This window comes from Camelus dromedarius, chromosome 14, assembly GCF_036321535.1.
Source record: "Camelus dromedarius isolate mCamDro1 chromosome 14, mCamDro1.pat, whole genome shotgun sequence".
NCBI lineage: Eukaryota > Metazoa > Chordata > Mammalia > Artiodactyla > Camelidae > Camelus > Camelus dromedarius.
Genome location: NC_087449.1, coordinates 66,513,119 through 66,533,375, shown reverse-complemented (window position 1 = coordinate 66,533,375; position 20,257 = coordinate 66,513,119). Strand labels below are relative to the sequence as shown.

Here is a 20,257-nt window from a genome sequence, read left to right as displayed (position 1 = left end):
GTGTAGATGGGAGGTGTGTGGGCTCTGGAGACACAAGGTCGAGGCTGAAACCTACCACCGGAATTTGTTAGCCATGGCCTTGAACAGGCGTACTTGTTTATTTATTCATTCAATAAATATTTATTGAATCTGGGTCAAGCATTGTTCTAGAAGCTGTGATCAAATGGACAAAACCTCTGCCTTCCAGTGGGGCTGGTGGTAAGGAACAGAGAGGGACAATAAAAGAATAGGGTAGTGATGTGTGGAGTATATTGCAGGATATCAGGTGGGGTGTATGCTATGGAGAAAAAGTCACGTGGGTGTGGGGGACAGGGAGCGTGTAAGAGGTTGTTGCTATTTTCTGCAGTGATTAGGGAAGACCTTACTCCTAAGGGGACATTTGGGCTGAGACCCAAAGCAAGTGAGGATGTGAGCCAAGTGGGAATCCGAGAAAAGAGGCTCTTCTAGACACCGGGAGATGCAAATGCAAAGGTCCGAGGGCAGGAATATGTTGATCTGTTTGGGGTCCAACAAGGGACTGTGTGGCTGGAGCAAAGTGGTAGGGAATAGATCAGAGGAGTGTGGGGCCCGAGCAGGCAGGGCTGGAGGGCTGCCCAGAGGACCCTGGCTTCTTTGACTTGGAGTGAGGTGGGAGCTACCTTAAAGGATGCCCCTCACTGGTGTGTGCGGAGCAGGAGCATAAATAGGGAAACCAGATAGGAGGTCATTGTAGTCCTCCAGGTGGGAGGTGCTGGTGGCTTGAACGAAGGGAGCAGCAAGGAAGGTGGCAGAAGTGTTAGATTTTGCACATATTGAAGGTGGAACAAACAGAATTTGCTCATGAATTCTTGAGAAGTAGAGGGGACAAGAATGGCTCTCAGACGTCCGACCTGAGCCACTGGGGCAGAGGTACTATTGGCTGAGATGGGGAAACTAGAGGAAGAGGGGTATGTGTGTGCATGTGTGTGTGCGTGTGTGTGCGAGAGTTCACAGGTCACACATGTGAAGTTTAAGATGCCTAGCAGGTATCCAGGTGGAATTACTTCCTGGCCATTCAGGGTAGAAGTTCAGGCTGAAAATACACATTTTGAGCTAGTCAAAAGTGTAGAGAGGATGTTTAGAGTTGTGTGTCTCGAGAGGAAGTGCGTGGGGGTGGAGAGGTGGTTCAGGGACCGAGCTTTGGGGTGGTCCAATGTTTAGAGGGAAGAAAGGAGTGTGAGGAGGAGCAGGCCACCACTGAGAGTAACAGCCAGGGAAGCAGCAGACCAAGAGAGAGCAGGGAGTCTTGGGGGCTGAGGGAAGGTAGTATTTCAACAAAGTGGGGACCAATGTCAAAAGATGCTGATGGGGCAGGTGGGAGGGAGACTGAGAATTTACCACTGGCTTTGGCCACGTGGATACCATTGGTGACCATGACAAGAGTTGTCCTGATGGAACAGTGGGACTGAAAACCTGATAAGAGTGGGCTTAAGAGAGGATGAGAGGGGAGAAGCTGGAGGCAGCAGTGGGGATGCTCTTTAAAGGACACGTGCTCTGAAGGGGAGCATCCAGGTGGAATGGTCAAGATATTTACCTTTTTAAATTCTCAGTTTCCTGATCTGTGAAACCGGACAGTGGCAATACCTACATCGTAGAGTTATGGTCAAGGACCAAATGAGGTGTTGTTGGAAACTCAGTGTTTGGCAAGTAGTGGGGGCTTACACATGCTCCCCAGTACTATCCTTTGTGGTTGAGATGTTAGCAGGAGGACCCAAGCTGGTGTGTCTGGATCCTGGGTTGTTTAAGGTAAATTCCCCTTTTCCAGGAGTCGTGAAATGCCGAAGAAAGATCAGAAAGTCAGAAGCGGCACATTCCTGCTATGTGGATGGCTTATCTGCTTCCTCCTCCTTCCTACATTCAGTTTTATTGCCTGCTTTGCAAAGTGGCACATTTCAAGATGAAAGCCATTTGGGCTTCGAGTTAGAGTCTTTGAAGTCTAGGTTTTTCTTTTCTGATTATAAAACCACATACTAATTGTATAGAAAAAAATTGGAAAGTTGAAGAAAAGGTACAAAAGAGAAACTTATCTAGGGCCTCACGCCCAAATCCAGCTGCTGTTAACATTTCAGTAAATTTTCTCCCAGCATTTTTTATGAACTCTTTGAAAACATATTTGAGATTGTTATACTGTTTATATGTTTAAAACATATTTGAAATTGCATACTGTTACATCGCTTTGCTTCTTGGTTTTTTTCCTCCTCAACACAGTATTATAAGCATTAAATTCTTATGAATGTTTTGAATGACTGTGTAATATGGACTGTGAGTTTGCCACCTAAATTTATATCAAAGTAAAATGATAATAATAGTTAACCCTTATGTAGTATTTACTGAGTTCCAGGCCATGTTTTAAGTACTTTCCATAAATTAACTCATTTAATTCTCATTACCACCTTCTGACACAGGTGCAATCATTATTCCCAGTTTACAGAAAAGCCTTTAATGATGAGTTAAAGCCCTTCTTTGAATGTGAAGACCAAAGGTTGAGGGGAACTGACCCTCCCTTAACAGCCAGTGTAGCCTGGATTTGCTACTCAGCCACTTTCCTCCTGAAACCCCTGTAGTGTTGGGAGCAGAGGTTGGAGATATGCTTCCTACTTCAAATTTTCAGAAAAGAGTCCCAACCATTTTGGTAACTGTGTTGTAAAAATAAAAATCTCCCCTCATCTCTCCCTTTATAATCTCTTAATATTTGTGGAGAGTAAAATATTTGTTTCTCTTGATTTTCACCCTGTTCTTTCCTGCCACTGCCTCCTAGCTGGAACTTTAGTCAGAATTCCTGGCGACAGGAGTCTTCAGTGTTCAGGGATGGTGGGCCGCTGGGAGGACTTTGTACCTGTACCCTGGAGCAGTGATTTTCCAGCCCTTTGTCCTTGCCATCCAGAAATGCATTTCATGTCATGACCCAGAACACATATATATATATTTATCTGTGGTGAAATATCTGAACAGAAGTTTCAAGAAACAATACTACCTGTAGTGCAGTCTGGCATCTTCCACTCCACTCCATCCCACCCCATCCTTTCCCATCCCATCCCATCCTATTCTTTAAAGAAAAAAACAATTACAACACTGGATTGATTTCAGGACTCATTAATAGGTTAATGGGTTACAACAGGCAGTAAGAAATTGCTGCCCTTGAACACAAGTTGCTTCAGGACCAAGGACAGCCACCCTTCTCCTTCCCCTGAGGTCACGTTTTGATTTCTTACTCTGACTCCTTCAGCCTGTGTTGACCTATCTCTTCCTGGACTTCCCATGGCCCACTCTGGATCTTAATGGGCTTAGGATCTCGTGTCACTCCTTAATTTTGGTGCCTAGATTTCAAAGATCATAAGCTTCCTGAAGAGAAAGCTAACTAGATCTTCTCCTTGACTTATATCCCCCATAATGCCTAACCCAGATCCTCAAACAATTAATGGAGCTCAACAGGTGAGGATAAGAGGATTGCATCTAGGCTGCTCTCCTGGGGGTGCAGCTGACTGCAGACTGGGGTTTACTTTGTAGATGGTCATCACATTGGGCAAGGAGGGCCTCCTTTAATCGCAATCTCCTTTTTCACATGACCAGAAAAAAAAAAAAAAAAAAAAAGGACCAGTTCAGCCCTCCTACTATTGATTTGCCCTATTGTGACCCTTTGAAAAGCAAAGTCCCTTTTTATAAAAGTTTTGACGTTACCTGCATCATCGTCTCACAGGGTTCTCAGGAAAATAGATTTCGTTGACTGCGTTTTCCACCCTGCAGCACCTGGTGCTCTGCAGATAACACAACGTGATGCTTTTGGGCTCTTCATCTTTCGTATTACCACTTGACGTCATCGAGGAGCAAGGAAAGAGGGAGATCTCTTTTTTCCCTTTTAATGGAATTGTAAATTCTGAGGACAGGGCCCACCCGGTCAAAGGAAAACCTGATATAGATTTGGTCAGTTTTTTGATGCACCTACTCTTCATTGTTTTAATTAAGGCCTCACATGGTCCTCGGCTTGTGTCTTTGGGAAAAGGGCGTCTTTGATCAATTGATCAATAATACCTGAGGATTGGAGTGTGGTCCTATCCAGCTTTCTCAATGGGATTCCTGCTGAAGCAGCATAGCAGTGGGCCTTTGAGCTGTGTGTCAGCTAGAAAGCCTGTGTTCATGCATATGTTAGGGTCTTCTGAGACCAAACTCAACTGCTCTTCAAAGCAGGATAGAACAATTACCTCTAGAAAATTCATGAATTCTCCTCCTGTTTACTCTTCAAGTCTAAAAGCTCAAAGCTGGGGTGCTTGCTTGCCATGTGGGATTCATGATCACAGGTGTTGCAGATGGGGCTGGTGACTAAGCTTAACTTCTCCTGTGAAGGCGGGTTATGAAATCCAAACACCATTGAAATCCAAACACCTTTCATCTATTAACGGCCCCCAGTGGCTTATAATCAAGTCACACTCTGTTAGTTACACAATTAACTTGTGTTTTTGAAGTGTGAATTAAGGGTTTGAGGCATTTGCCAATGAATCTTACTCCTGACTTCAGCTGGAATCCCTGTATTTTCTGAATTCAGGCAGTTCTAGAATTTAAGAAGAGATATTTGTTGATTCTCTTTTCTTCCGACATGAAATCAGCCTGTTTTGCTTTTGCACAGATGGGAAGAAGTGGGCTCTCCAGCTTTCCTTCCCCACTGGACTCTTCCTTAATTTCATTCTCAGTTTCGTAACTTGCGGGAAGTGCCTCTTCATTGCTGCTGTTCTAATGGCTCTCTCAGCTTGAGGGTGGCACCCCTTCTGCGGGAGCAGAGGCGAGCTTCGGAGCCTCCCCCTCTGCCCACCGCCTTTGGTTCTCTCTTTGTTTGTGGCTCTCCTCTGGAGCAAGTTTCTTTTGTAGATAATAGGATTCCATCATGGGGTGTTAGGGCTGCTCTGGAGCTGTCGGCTGTGAAGGAAGCTAGGAGGTTTTGATCAATGGTTTCTGCTTGTATCTTGGATGTGTTAATTTTAAGATGGCTTGCTCTGCTATTATTAGTTTCATTGGGTTTGGGGTTGGGAGGGTTTAGGATTAATGTTGGTGTTTGTTTGGCAAGGAAATTTAGTTGCTCAGACTTAGGTGGCTCTGCTGCGCTCGGAGGCAGGAAGGGCCTGGAGCAAGGCAAGATGCCCACCTCCACTCTGTCCCCATGGGCACCAGAGCCACCGCCTGCTACCTTCACAGCCTTTTCTGATCTCTTTGAATGATTTAAGACCCATTTCCAAAGGGCTCCACTGGTTAATATGTTAGATCAGAGGTAGAGCCTTTGGGCATTGTGGGTGGGGTTATCTATTGACAGGAAGAGACACACAACCCCTGATATAAATTCCTGATTTATTTAGCCAGGATTCAGGATTTGTCTCAAAGGGAGGTATCTATACAAAAACCAAGTGGATGTGGGCTATTTTTACATAGCTTGTCCCTTGTCCCTAGTTCTTAATCGGAGTTGGCAGCGTGTGGCTGTCAGTGACACTTTCTGTGCAGATAGAATCCTGCCAAGGTTGAAAAAGAAGCCAAATTCTTGCAACACTACTTCTGTTTTATATTCAGGCTTATATCGCTCTTCTGGAAGGACTTACAACAACAATCTGTGCTCTTTTAGGCTCCTCTGATTCTTGAACTGAATCTGTCAGATCAGCAAGTCTACGTCTTCATCCAGGGATAGAGGTGAAGGGTGGGTGTTGTTAAAGCAGTATTCTCTCATCCCTGGACACCACCTCTCCTTCCCACTTTTGTGTTTGAGAAAGCCTGGATCTGCATGGGCTTCATGGAAGCCTCTCTCTGAGGCAACAAAGACACCCTCAGAGTTTTAACCCTTTTGCCTCAGGCTGGCAGTGTCTTTCATGCACAGATAGCTGAGTTCTCAAGGGATAAAATGAAAATCTAAAGAATCACGGTTAGGCTTTTGCTGCTGTCCACGGTGGGGTAGCTGGGACCAGATTTGTCCTCTTGCCATCAACAATGATAAAACTGGACAGAATAGGTGAGGTATATGTTTTCAGATGCTGTACGATAGTCAGGATAGGATTCTGGTTCCCGAGGGGAGATTGTGAGTTTGACAGTCACTCTGTTTTTCTGCTTGGAGGCATTTCAAGATTGGTTTCAGGGAGGTACCCCATGCAAAATACAGTCATCTTGCTGAGTTGAGGAGACATATTAGAGTTTGGGGAGGCTGAGATTGGCCAGACATCAGAAGGCAGCATATCAGAGAAGAGAGGGCCTTGCAGAGAAAGTATTCCAGAAATCCGCACAGGCCCCCTGGAAAGTTCTGCTGGATTCTAAAAAATTGATGTATAAGGATAAACTCTGCAAAGCTGAGCTAAAGCACCTAGGCGCTGTAAGATGAAAAATTTCCAGAAGTCATACAATCTGACCGACCAGATTGTAGAGTTGCCTTGAATAAATGGGACATTCAGTACAAAAGGAAAAAAATAAAATAAAACTAGGGCTAAAACATTTCTAGAGTAAGAGGTACTGCAGACCCACCTTTGCAAACGTTGAAAGTAAGTCTAGAAAGCTTCAGATTGATCCATGAGTAACTCACATGCCGCCCAGAGCAAAGCCTAACAGTCTTTGTTTAAAGATGTGATGCCTGACAGTTTTCCAAATTTGATGAATACTATAAACCTGAAGGTCCAAGAAACTCAACACACCCCAAGCAGGATAAATACAAAGAAAATCACAGCAAGGAACAGCATCATCACACTGCTGCAGATCAGTGACAAAGAGGAAATCCCCAAATCAACCAGAGTCAGGGCAGGGCAGACAATTTCTGCTGACTCCTCGTCAGAGCCATGTAAGCCAGAAAGCAATGGAATGAAATCTCGTAAGTGCTGAAAGGTAAAAACCCTGTCAGCCTAGAATTCTATATTCAGTGAAATTATCCTTAAAAAAATGAAAGTGAAGTAAAGATGTTTTTCAACAGACAGGCACACAGGCAGACAGACAGACATTTCAGAGAATTCACCGCTTGGAGACACGCACTGTAGGAAATGTTAAAGAATGACCCCTGTCTTCATGTGAAACAGAATGACTCGAAATGAGAGCTTGGAGCTCTGAAAAACAAGGAGGAGTGCTGAAAATGGGCAATGCACAGGTAAATTTAAGATATTTTTCTTCATTTTTAATTTCTTTAAAAGATAATGAATTGCTTACATCACTGCATCACGGGACTCGAACAGAGATAGATGTAAACTGTGACAACAAACAGTAAAGGAATGAAGGGAGGGGCAGAATGGAACACATCGTTGTCCTTATGGTACCCGTCAGTGGAGGAATATTATTTGAAAGTAGATTCTGTTCAATTAAAGACACATAATGTAAATCCTAGAGCAACCACAAATAAAACAGCAGCAAACCCAGTAAGCCAACAGTGGAGATAAAATGGAATACTAAAAAAAAAAAAAAAAAAAAGCAGTTAATCCAACGGAAGTCAAGAGAATGAGGAAAATCAAATAAAGACAAATGGAACAAATAGAAAACAAATAGGAAGCTGGTAAATGCAAACTCAGCCATAACAATAATGACACTAATGCAAACTGTCTCAACATTCCAAATAAAAAGCAGACACCTTGGAGCAGACAAAGATTTCTTAAATTTGGTAGAAGAAAAAAAATGATAAATTGAACTTAACCAAAATTAAAAACTCCTGCTGTTTGAAATGTATCTTTAGGAAAATGAAAAAGTAAGCCAGAGACTGGAAGAATGTGTTCAGAATGCATAAACTGGATGAAGGACTCAGATCCAAATTACAAAAAGAAACTTTATACATAGAAAGACAAACAACCCAATTAAAAGTTGGGCAAATGTTAAAACAGACTTTACAAAAGAAGGTAGGTAAATGGCCCACAGGCATGTGAATGAATGTTACGTATTATTAGCTGTTGCGGACAAGCAAAGTGGAGCAGCAATGGGATAACTACACACCACGACAGTGGCTAAACTTGGAAAGACGGAAGGTGCCGACTATTGGCAAAGATGTGGGGCAACTTGAACTCCTATACGTTCCTGATGGAGGAATAAAATAGCGCAACCACTTTGGAAAACAATTCGGCAGTTTCACGTACAGTGAAACACCTATTTCCCATATGACTGAGCAAATTTCATGCCTCGGTTTTTACCAGAGAGAAACGAAAACATATGTCCACACCAAGACTTGTAAATGAATGCCAATAATAGTTTATTTATAACATCCCCAAACTGGGACCAACACAAATGTTCATCAGCACTTGAATGAATCAAGAGGTTATAACATATCCATACAATGGAATAGAAACTCTACAGTAAAAAAGAACGGCTTACTATTGATACACACAACAACATGGATGAATCTCAAAAACATCATCTTCAATGAAAGAAGCCAGAAACAGAGAGAGTACATACTGTACGATTTCATTTATATAATATCTGAGAACGGGCAAAAGTAATCTGCAGTGACAGCAGATCAATGCTTGCTTGAGGCTGCAGATTTGAGGGAGATTAACCGAAAAAGGGTGTGAAGGGAGTTTTCCTGGTGCTGAAAATGTTTTGTATCTTGAATGTCGGGATAGGTGCATAATACATTTATTGGTTTGCATTCATTGAACTTTGTACATTTAAAATGAGTTGCATATTACTGTCTGTGAATTATACCTCAGTGGAGCTGATTTTAGGCCGTTTTAACCCAGTGAGCCAAGAACCCACGTCTGTTACCTCACGTAACAGGGCTGTGTTATCCCACACTTCAGGTGAGCGGATGTCAGTGACTGACCCCAGATCATGCAGCCAAAGGGAGACAGAGTAACATTTTTCTACTCTGCAAGAAATGCTTTTTATCTCCCCAAATAGGCAGAGTCAAAACTCTCACAAATGGAAGTGTAGGACACGCATTGTTCCAATGCCTTTCAAGATACTGCGTGGCTGGCATCTAGGAGACACGGCACGGAATCCTCACTGGGCTGATTTATGTGTTTCTCTCAACGTGTGCTTCTTTTCCTCTACATATCTCTTTGTTCCCCTGTGCGTTTCAGTACGCCTTCTAAGACGGGCCAGCAGTGAGATCACAAGGACCCTCAGGGCTGAGGGGGATTCTTGCACCAGTCAGGGTCTAGGCAGCACACAGAAGCCATGTTGGTTATTTGAACAGAGAAAATTTAATATAAAGAATTGCTAACTAGGAAAAGGTGATAGACTACTAATAAGGATAAAAGAGACTTGTAAGGGCGCTGGAAGGCCCAGGTACTTCCGGGACGGCAGCTGCTGCCTGCAGGCTGAGGAAGAGAAGGCAGCAAACAAACCAAGGACGCGAAGAGTCCCCCCACGCTATATGCTGACATCTGGACCTCGTCAGAGCACGGGGCCACCACAGGGACGTGCCGGCTGCCAAAGGGCTGGTCTGCGGGAGGGGCTCATTGTCGCTTGAGGATGTCGGGTGGACCAGAGCTGCAGCCTGCCGGCAGAGGGAGGGTGCCCTGAGCGCGCAGCCGGAGCTCACCTGCAGGGCGTGCTCCCGCTCTGAGTGGTGATGATGATCTGATAATAACAGTGACCCAGGCAGAAACCAGGGGGATGTCTTGCCACTGTCCTCCTGCAGGGTTATTTCATTACTCTATTAAGGAAGCTTAATATTCTGCCAAGCCCGCAGGGAAACGTGTTTATAGGGCCCGTCTTCAGTGTCACAAAGCAGGACACATAAGGGTGAGACTGAAGCTAAGAGGTAATAAATCGACAACTGGCACAATATTGAAATAGAAGTTGGGACAGTCTGGGGTCCAGATTAATCAGCAGAAGTCACTGTATTAAGAGGCAATGAGTATTCTGATGAACACATCTCTCCATCTCTCTTCTAAAGTCTATTGCTCTAAATGTATTTCTTTCTGAGTAGCCTATAAGGTTCATGGTCCTACCACCCACTCAACTTCCAACGTCAGGAACATCAGAGTGGGAGCCCCAGATAGGTCCAGGCATGTGTTGTGAGTGAAGACAGCTGGCCAGGTGGGGACAGCGACCATCTGAGAGCTCATTGTCATCCAAAGGGCAGCTGTTCCTCAGCTTCAGCCCGTGGATGCTCTCCAGGGATGTGGGCCCAGAGTGGCCAGAACTTATTTTTCAAGGCTGGAGGCCAGACCTCATTTTTCATTTTGCAAGTCTTCATCTCCCAATCTTTAAATATTAGCAAATAAACCAAATGGGAACACATGCCATGCTCACCAAGCAGGCACGTCTCTGGGCACATTCCGGCCCTGGGCTTCCTCTGCTTTGTAGACGTCCTCGCTGCCTCATTCTCCCTCATTTTCTCCAGCCAGTTACTTTCAAGCCCTACTTACTCAGTTTGGAAAAACTTCAACTTGGTTCCACCGTACGCAGCCCCACCGTCGTAGTTCAGGATCTCACCCTCTCCTTCTGGGCTGTAATCATAGTCTGTGGTCAGCCGTCTCTGCCGGGGCACCATCAGAGTGGTTTCTAAAGCACACTCTCCTCCACCAAAAAGCGTCCCAGGGCTCCCCAGGCCCTTGTGGATTAAGCTCTTCTTGCCTGGCGTTCGAGCTCCTGCGCAGTCTGGTGCCCTCCACCCTCCCATCGCTGGGCTCTGCTGTCCCCGTGCCCTGCCGACTCCACTACTGTATGCGACTCAAAACCTCCCAAACACATTTCCTTTCCCCACTTCCCTGTTTCTGCACCTGCTGTTTCCTTTCCCTAATGCCGTTACCATTTGTCAGCCTGACAACCTCCTACTCCTTCTTCAAGACCCAGTTTGAATGTTGGCTCCTTGGCGAAACCTTCCCTTCTCTTCCCGGCGTGAGCACAGTATTCGTGCTGCTAATTCGCCGCCCCTCGTCTGTTTTGCAGCCAGCACAACAGCCCTGGATCCTGCATCTCTGTCTGTCTTCCCACTTGTCTTCCCTGGGGCCATTACTCATAGGTCTTTGTATCATTAGGGCCCTGCGTAGTGCCTGGCGTATAGTAGGTGCTCAATAATTCATCGAATGACTGAAGCAATGAGTGGATAATGAAATGAAGGGAGGACTGGATTAATTACTTCTTCACTGAATCTTCCTCTGACTGTTTTTATGAGAGCTCGTTGTTTCTGCTCTGACTGGCACTTTGATGGTCGTGAGGATGCTTCAGCACGTTTACATAACTGACAGCCAACTGAGCCAGCCCTTCTTCCACAAGTCTGGGCTGTTAGGACCTTCTCCTGAATTGCTGCGCGACGTTTCGTAGAAAGTCCTCCAGACACCCTTGGATTCCCTGAGATCTTAGTTGCCACCACCCTTATAAATTGCCGGGGGCTGTGCCACCCCTTAATAAATAAAAAACATAAACCCTTATTCTCTCTGCTGTTGTTTAGAACGAGAGCTGGTCATTTGGAAGGCATGATTTGGGGTGTTTGTTTTGACCTGAGGGTGGGGACTCAGAACATCCCGCAGAGGGTGTTGGCCTGGCCAGCTGGGCTCTCAGGAAGTATGTCAGTGGACGGAGACAGGATGTATAAAGAGGGGCCATGGTGCTCTTGGACCCAGGGCTGGAATATTCATCATGGGGCAGGAGACCCACCAGCTCCGTACATGGGGTTCCTTGGAGAGAGCCGGTGAGGGACGCGGGAGTAGGGTATGAAATGGCTATTTATTTATTTAAATTAAGGCCAATTATTTTCTGTAAAGTGCAGTGAGTGGTGGGTTCTGGGAGAATTTGCTTCCACTGTAAACATGCGGGTTAGAAGTCATTAATATGACATTCACACATTGCTAATAAAGCACATAACACAGGGATCTGGCACCATTGAAATACCCAGAGGACATTAAGTATGAGTCTTAAAACCAAGAGTATTGGAAACGAGATATTTTTACTTCTCGTTTGGGAGTAATATAATTGCATTTTGCGGCTGTAGCAGATGCTGGGGCCAGCTGCTGGGAGAGCCCTGGCTCTTTTTTCCCCGCTCAGCTTCGGTCCCTTACAGATAAAACCCTTGTGCAGAACTCTCATAAAAAACAAACTTTAAAAAATTACCCCTTGGTTGAAAGATCTATTTTGTGTGTGTGTGCAGAATATCTGAGATTATAGACCACAGATATTTTCATTTCTTGGACTCGGGAGAATAAGAAACAGAACATGTCTGTATATAGTTTGTTGTTGTTTTTGTTTGTGTGTTTAATTTGTCCCAAGAAGCACTAAAAAACTTGGGTTTGACCTTTCTGTCTCACTGACATTGGACTCCCAAATCAAGAATGGACTGTCCCAGGGGCAGCCGACGGGAGGCCTGGGAGGGACCTGTCCTTTTTCTGAGGGCCACTTCGGGGGACATTGCTGAGGGGGAAGCCAGTTTCTCCGGGCTGGACGATTCTATGGGGTGTCCTCAGTGGGGGGCTCCTTCTGGAAAGGGAATGGAAGTGACGGTGAGCATGGGCTGAGAGATGGAGGTGAATTCGGCCCTCTGAGAGTCCTGTATCCTCTTCCAAATGGGGACAGCTGTCCACACTGCAGAGGCAGGACACAGCTCCGCACCTCGGGGGTGGACCTGTGGGGCAGTGGGCCTGCTTCAAAGGAAGTGTCTGCGGCAGCAACATCCTCACTCACACATCAGCCCTGAGGATGCAGAGGGCGTGGCTCCCGCAGGCATGCTGTGTTCTGCAGGCTCCTGTGGTGCCTGTATCCGGAGCTGCGCTGTCCGCTGTGGCAGCTGCAGGTGGCTGTCCCGCTCCTGAAATACGGCTGCTCAAAATAGGGGTGGTCCAGGCACGGAAGATACTCATTAGGGTTTGAAAACTGAGTATGAAAAAGAATGTGAAATAGCTCATGACTGCTTTAAAATTTATTTTATCTTATTATTTTTTTAAATTGAAGTACAGTCAATTACAATGTGTCAGTTTCTGGGGTACAGCACAATGTCCCAGTCATGCATGTACATACATATATTTGTTTTCATATTCTTTCTCATTAAAGTGTATTACAAGATACTGAATATAGTTCCCTGTGCTACACAGAAGAAAATTTTTTAAAATCTGTTTTTATATATAGTGGCTAATATTTGCAAATCTTAAACTCCCAAACTTATCCCTTCCCACCCCCTTTCCCCCCGTAACCATGAGACTGTTTACTATGCTTATGACTACTTTTTAACAAATTAGTGACATTGTAATCTTTTGGACATATTGGGTTAAAATAGAAAATATATTGGAAAATTTATTATTAAAATTGATTTCTCCTGTTTCTTTCTACTTTTTAAAAAAATACAGCTCCTGGAAATTTGCCCATCACCCCTGTGGCTTGTATTTGTGGCTCATGGTATGTTTCTACTGGACAGCGCTGCCTTGGTGCTGATGGGCTGGCCAGGGGCTGCCTTTCAGAATGTGGAGCATTTAGCAGAACATTTCTGAAGAGCCTCTTCACATGGGGCATTGAGGTTTAATGGCGACTATACCCATATGTGTCCCCCCTCAACAACCTCCCAGCTTGTAGCAAGAGTTGGCTCAGATGTGGACTCTTTCTGTTTGCATCCTTTAGAAGAGAACTTTGTATTTGTTCACGCAGCCACTACTGTGCCAACAGTCATCTCCGGATACAGAACCGCTCAGGGCTGTACAGGGCTGTAGGAACTGAGACTCAGACCCTCCCCAGACACTGCAAAACTGGGAATGGAGAACCACCATGCACAGAAGCGCTAGCAACAGAAAGCACTGCGTGCTGTTAGTCCAGGAGTGGTGCAACCACTGCTGAGAAGGTTCTGGAAGCTGCAGTTCATGGTGGAGTGAGACAGCAGGGAGGGCTCCTTGGAGGAGGTGGACTGTGAACAAGGCCAGGCAGGTTACATGGGGAGTATCAGGGCATCGGGGCCGAAGTGGGAACAGGCAGGAAGAGCCAGGTTGGTACGAGCATTCCCACCCGCCACTCCCGGGGGCAGCCCTGAGCCTCACTGACCCAAACTGGCTCACCACCGAGATGGGCTTTGTGGTCCTCTGTCAGACCCCATCCGCCTGGGAGCAGACAGGGCCAGCCCCACCTGGTAATTGGCTGGTGAATGGTCGGCATGACTTTGACGGCAGAGACGCACGAGGACACAGCGTGGGGGGGGCAATGACACTCAACAGCCCTGCCCGCTCTGTCCTTCTAGGCGGGGCTGGGTCAGTGCCTTGGGGAGGGGAGGGCCCACGGGGAGGGGCCCACCCATCTCCCTGGCCTGCAGATCCCAAACCCGATGCCAGGCAGATCCAAAGGGCCTGGGGGATTCTCTCACCTTCTGTGCCTCGAGCCCTTGCCACACAGAGACATCCTACCTTGGCGGCAGTTTTTCTGTTTGAACATCCAAAGGGCAAACTGAACATCTAAAATCTGCAAGCTGGACAGTCTTTGCTTTGGATCCTGCAGTGAATTCCTTCATCTTGACAGTCGAGTCGTTCCTCTCAGCATCGATGTAGTGTTTAGGATCCAGAAAGAGAGATGCTAAGGGTGCCAGGGAGCTGGAGGAGGCTTGCAGGCACGCAGGGTGGCCCTTTGGGTTTAGGGTCCAACCTTGTAGGAGGGGAAGGCTGGCGTTTCCTTCACCCCAGTGCTGCACCTAGCTGGAGGTCTACACTCTCTTCTTGTTCTTTATCATGGTGAAATACACATAACATAAAACTTACCATTAGTGGCACTTCATACATCCTTGATGTTGTATAACTGTCACCATGATCCAGTTCCCAGACGTTTTCATCCCCTTGAAAGGAAACTCCATATGCATTAGCAGTCACTCCCCGGGGTCCCCTTCACCAGCCCTGGGCAACCAGCAGTCTACCTTCTATCTCTACAGATTTATGTGTTCTGGACATGTCACATGAACGGGATCTTATAACACGAGGTTATAATATCTTATAACGGCCTTATCTTATAACGTTATAAGATCTTATACCGATCTTATAACGGCCTCGTGTGCCTGGCTTCTCTCACTCAGCATGTTTGCAAGGTTCACCTGTGTTGTAACCTGTGTCAGACCTTCATTCCTTTCCTGTGGCTGAGTAACCGTCTATTGTGTGGAAAGCCACACTCCGTTTGTCCATCTCTCCGTCTGCGGACGAACACTTGGGGTTCTTTCACCTTGTGGCGATGGTGAACAGCGCTGCTGTGAACATTCGTGTCACGGTTTTTGTTGAGTCCCAGTTTTCACTTCCCTTTTTGTTTGAGCTCTCTGTGAACTTCCTGGGCCAGACTTGAGTTTGAGAGGCAACAAGCCAGCGGGAAAGATCATCACGCACTGGGGGTCCGGAGTCCCAGGTACCAGCTTGGCTCAGCCGCAAGCCCGTGACCTTGGACAAGTCCCTCACTTTCTCTGTCCCTCAGTTTCCTGCTCTGTGAAACTGAGGTGGCCCCGATCTGTGTTTCCATCTGCCTTCCTCAGAGCCCTAGGTTGGCGGAGCTTCGGGGGAAGAGGTGGGGAGTACAGACAGTTGGACTGAAGATGTTTTTTTCAAAACCTCTTTCCCTCTTCAGCTTGAGCGGCTCTCTCTCTTTCTCCTCCTCTTCTTTTTTTAAAATTGAAGAATATTTGATTTACAATGTTATGTTAATTTCTCATGTAGAGCACAGTGATTCATTTATACATATATATTCCTTTTCATATTCTTTTTCTTTATAGATTGCTCTCTCTTTGCTGTTTTGTCTACATTGTAAGACACTTAAAGCAAATGGTTCCTGGGGAGTAGGGGGGTATAGCTCAGTGGTAGAGTGTGTGCCTAGCATGCACAAGGTCCTGGGTTCAATCCCCAGTACCTGCATTAGATAAATAAAGAAATAAATAAAACCTAATTACCTCCCACCCCAAAAGTATGTAGTACTATACATCAACTATATCTCAATGAAACTGGAAGGACAGAAATTAGAAAAAGAAGTCCAAATAAAATAATTAAAAAAATAAAGCAAATGGTTCCTGGATATAATAAATTTTTCCTATCACTGAAGTAGGTGACCCCATGAATCATACAAGGGTTTTTGGGTGGAGATGAGCTTGATCCTGCTGGAAGGAGGGACTCCCGCTGACAGATGCTCACTCTGGCTCCTCCTGGTCCCCTGCAGGGAAGCAGGGCAATGCTGGGACCCTGGATCAGGGTGGGGGATTAGGAGGCTGGTAGTGGGTTGGGAAAGCATGGTTGTCCACACTCAGGTTCTCCTTTTCTGCATCTGAGCACATTGTAGCAGTTCTTTAAGAAATTCAGATCCATAGTGGAGAGTGTGGACTCTGCGTGGGTTTGGCTTCTGGTTCTACAGAGATTAGCCATGTGACCTTGGGCAAGCCACTTAAATGCTCTGTGCCTCAGTTCCCCGACCTGTACCGTGGGCATGGTTCCTACTTCCTAGTTTGTGTTGGAGATGAAGTGAGACTATCCCTCATGAAGTCCCAGAGCAGCGGCTGGCCTTGGACCTCACTCCACCAACGTTATGACGGTAACGATGACACAGGTGGTGAAGTCCCTCTTCCCCCGTAGCCCAGATGACTCTCCTCCCTCTGAATTTTGATGGTTCTCACTTTGCGCCACACTGCTTAGCAGCTACCATGCTATATAGTTCTTTGGTATGTGTCTAGCCATCTCCTCAGCAAGTTCTGAAGCTTTGGGGAGGCAGGGCCTGGCAGGGTCTGATGATGAGACACACCAAGACCTGCCTAAGGGAAATGGACTGGCAGCCTGCGAGCACGGGTCTGGGAGTAGACAGGTGCCCCAGACACTCCGAGTCCGGCTGGGAGCCAGGCCGCATGGCGGCATTTCCGGGTGGTCCAGTCCAGCTCCAGGGGCCTGGCCCACTCGAACGTGACAAAGAAGGGAGCATTCCATGTCCTTTGCTCAGAAAGCCTGCTCTTAGGTGGGGTGGGCGCTCCAGCAAGGGGGCTGTGTGTTGGAGGAGTCCTCGTTACCTTGAGAGCGGAGAAGGGAGCAGCCGGTGCTCAGTTTCCAAATGAGTGTGGTTTCCTGGGGCCTCTGGTTGCTTGCATGGAGCTCAGTAGGCCTGAGATGACCTGCTGGGTCTGGCTGTAGAGCTGATGGGACAGGTGACCCTGTGATAGGATAGCTTCAACATTGCACTATTATGGTACCTTGTCTCTGTCCCCTACTCTGCCTTGTGAAGGGCAGGCTTCCTAGTGGTCTCATTCTCTGGTCATAGTAGGTGCTCAATACATATTTGTAGAGTAAATACTGAATGCAATACATGGTCCAGGGAGTTTTTCTCTTTGAAGGACAGTAGCTGTAGAGGGGGCCCCCTGAGGTTGGGGCAAGTGTTGCCCGGGGGATGTTCATGAAGGTCTTCTTTGGGAGTCTGGCTCTTTGGAACACTGTGGTACACACAGAGGTGGCTGGTATGCTCTGCCTCCGTCCTTCTGGGCCATCAGGGTCACTTGGCTCTCAGCATGACCCTGGGCAAGGGCATAGGCGAGGGGTTCCCACTGGCATCGACTGTTCCTCTGGATGACAGGTCTCCTGAAGTTCAGGTAGACGGGCTGAGGCACCTAATTAGTGGCAAAGTTAATGTACTTACTGCCTCCAGCCACTGTCTGCACCCAGTGCTTTGTGCAACCAAATGGGCACCGATGGATAAAGGGAGGGGCTGACTGCCTCTAACCCTGAGGGGTCGCTGTGATGTTATGGTTTGTCGTGGGCAAAGTGGGCGGAGGGCGGGAGTAGATGAAGGCAGGTCCCGCAGTGCCAGTAGGTTCTGAGCTGGGCCGTTTGGTACCTGCTGTGTCGTCAGGGGCCTCGCTGCCGGCGGCTCGCACCACAGAGACCTCGCAGCGGTAGTCACGGTGGCTGTGACCGCGGTCGTGGCTGCGCGCCAGTCAGGGTGTTAAGAAGTTTTGCTCCCTGTACCTGCCCGCGAACCGAGGTCTCGGCAGCCCGGCGATGTGCTCAGGGCCAGGCAGCTCGTGAGTGGCACAGCCAGCGCCCCAAGCCAGGTCCGTTTGCTTCCGAAGCAGGTGCTCCCAGCTGTGCCACTCTGTCACCTCCCCACAATGACTCAGGGTTGATTAAGTCGCTGGTAAAGGTTTATCCAGGAGCTGCTGGGTTTGGCCGATTTTAAGCACTAGCTCGAACTATCTTCAGTAATAAACACATACAAACACACCACCCACTCAGGACGCACACTCAGACCCCCATACTTATATGTGCTTTTCTCTCTGTAAGGCCCTCCCTCCCACCCATTCATTTGTCTCACAAACATTTATCAGGACACTGTTAGGTCCTGGGGATACATCAGTGATGAGATATTCCTTGCCCTTGAGGAGTACATGGACCAGTGGGGATGCTATCCAAGTAGACAAGCAATTAGGATGCAGAGTGATCAATCCTACACACTTGGAGGAAGGTGCCAGGTGCCATGGGAGCACCGAGGATGGGCGACCAACTCTGCCGTGAATAGTTAGGAGGGCCAGCCAGAGGAGGTGGCATCTGTCTCCAGTGAGACCTTAGGGGAAACATCTCTGAAGGAGAGGGAAATGGAATGTGTTCTCTCTCGGGGATGTTCCAGTTGATCAGCGTCTTCAGCTGCCACCAACAACAGAAATCCGTACAATGAGGCAGCTCTATTTTTGCCATAGGTTTCTGCTTCCCAGGTTCTTGGTGGAAGGTCCAGGCTTCCACACTGAGGTGGCTTGGGCTCTGGTTACTAGTCACCGGCTGCCCCGTGGTGGTGGCCGGTTTCCGTGGTTATGTGAGGCCCCCGACCCCCACCTGGACCCGTGGCCTTCATACCATGTGGCCTGGGTGGTGTTTTCTACCCTGACCTGCTCTGCTTACCAGGTTTGGGTGACAGTCCCTTCTTTTTCTTCAAGGCCCAGTTTAGCACCTCTGGTCACAGGTGTCCACTCCGCTCTGTCCAAGGCCAGAGGAGGCTAACTGCAGAGGGAGGCTGCGAGGCCTCGAGGGGGCTGGGCCGCTTCATCACCGGAAGCCTCCAGCGACCCCAGCTGCTGAGGAGGTTGAGCAGGGAGATCCCTTCTCCACGTTTCTCTGGTCGTCAAGGGCTGCAGATCGGTGCTGTATTGTCACCAAGATCCAGGGAACCGTGTGCTAGTCCCGCCTTAACTGAACTTAAAACCCCTGCCAATTTCATGTTAGCAGATCCAGTTGGAGCTGGAAGTAATGGGCCGTATCCTGCCTCAGAGCTGGAGCAGTGACTTACATTGGTGTCACCCGCTGGCTTTTTATGGAAATTATTAATAAATCAGTAATTCCATCTGCAGTGATGTTGTTGTGTTGATAAATATTTAATTTACCTTCAGGTGCCCACATTTCCTCCATCTTTGCCTTAAACTCTGCTGACACAGCTGTTCTTTCTGAAGCTCTGCTCGGCAGTGATCGGTAGTGGGAAAGGTTCACTCTCTCTCTCCCTGTAATAGGCCTTTTTCTTTTCTTTTTAATCTTTGTGCGATTTGGCTCGGGGATTGGGGCTCAAGCTGAGAGAATGCAGCGTTTCTTGGGACGAGGATGAAAGATGAGTCCAGCTTCAGAAGAAGACCGGCTAAACCTTCCGATCGTGACCTTGCACGAGTGGGCACTGGTGTTGGCGTGTGTTTTCCCCTCCTCCGAATTAATGACATTTAGAATCAGAAATGGTGTCTGATGTTTTCTTCCCGCAGAGAAATCCCTTTGTCCTTGCCACTGACTCATCTTTTGAAACCCAACACTTTGATGATTATCGTATGGCAGGTTGAATGGCAAGGTCTTAAAAAAAAAAAAAAGAATAGAAATACAGTCCAAGTCAAGCATTTCTCCACCAGGGATGGGGTTCCAGCCTCGCGAAAGAGGGCAGCAGCTGGGAAACAACGAAAAGACTTTCTGACCTCTCAGGAGCCAACGTGAGCTAATTGTTGCTATTATCTTTCTATTCTTCTGTTTCAGGAAATTGCAGCTTATTTAATAACATTTGAGAAACACGAAGAATGGCTAACCACATCCCCTAAGACCAGGTAATGTCCCAGCTCTCATAGTTTTTCAAATATGTAAATGGATTGATTTTCATTGATGATCTGATTTGGCCAGTCAATTCATCGCCGAGTTCAAAATGCCATGTTGTGCCTGATAGCTTGTGACACTGAGGTCTCACTCACTGACCTACGCCCGTGGTACTGAATGCAGTCGGATGGATTAAAAGTTCAGCTGCCATCATGGACCCTGGACATTTCCACCCGCTAGCTCAACGCTGGGTCCTTCAGCGGGGGGCTTGGGAAGGCTTGGGCAAGCAGGCAGGACGGTCAGGGGGAGTTTATTTTGGGAAAGTGCCCACCTGTCACCAGTGT

General features: G+C 47.2%; 1 protein-coding gene and 1 non-coding gene across 16 annotated transcripts in view; both read left to right on the top strand.

Moving 5' to 3' along the window:
* CAMTA1 (calmodulin binding transcription activator 1) overlaps positions 1-20,257 on the top strand; it is an 829,301-nt gene that overhangs the window by 241,743 nt on the left and 567,301 nt on the right. For all 15 annotated transcript variants that reach the window (XM_064494103.1, XM_064494108.1, XM_064494102.1 and 12 more), the window contains one exon: positions 19,860-19,927. In XM_064494103.1, coding sequence (XP_064350173.1) covers positions 19,860-19,927 — 68 coding nt within the window. The remainder of the gene's footprint in view (positions 1-19,859; positions 19,928-20,257) is intronic.
* TRNAA-AGC (transfer RNA alanine (anticodon AGC)) lies at positions 15,675-15,746 on the top strand. Its single transcript has one exon. It is a non-coding gene; the product is annotated as a tRNA-Ala (tRNA).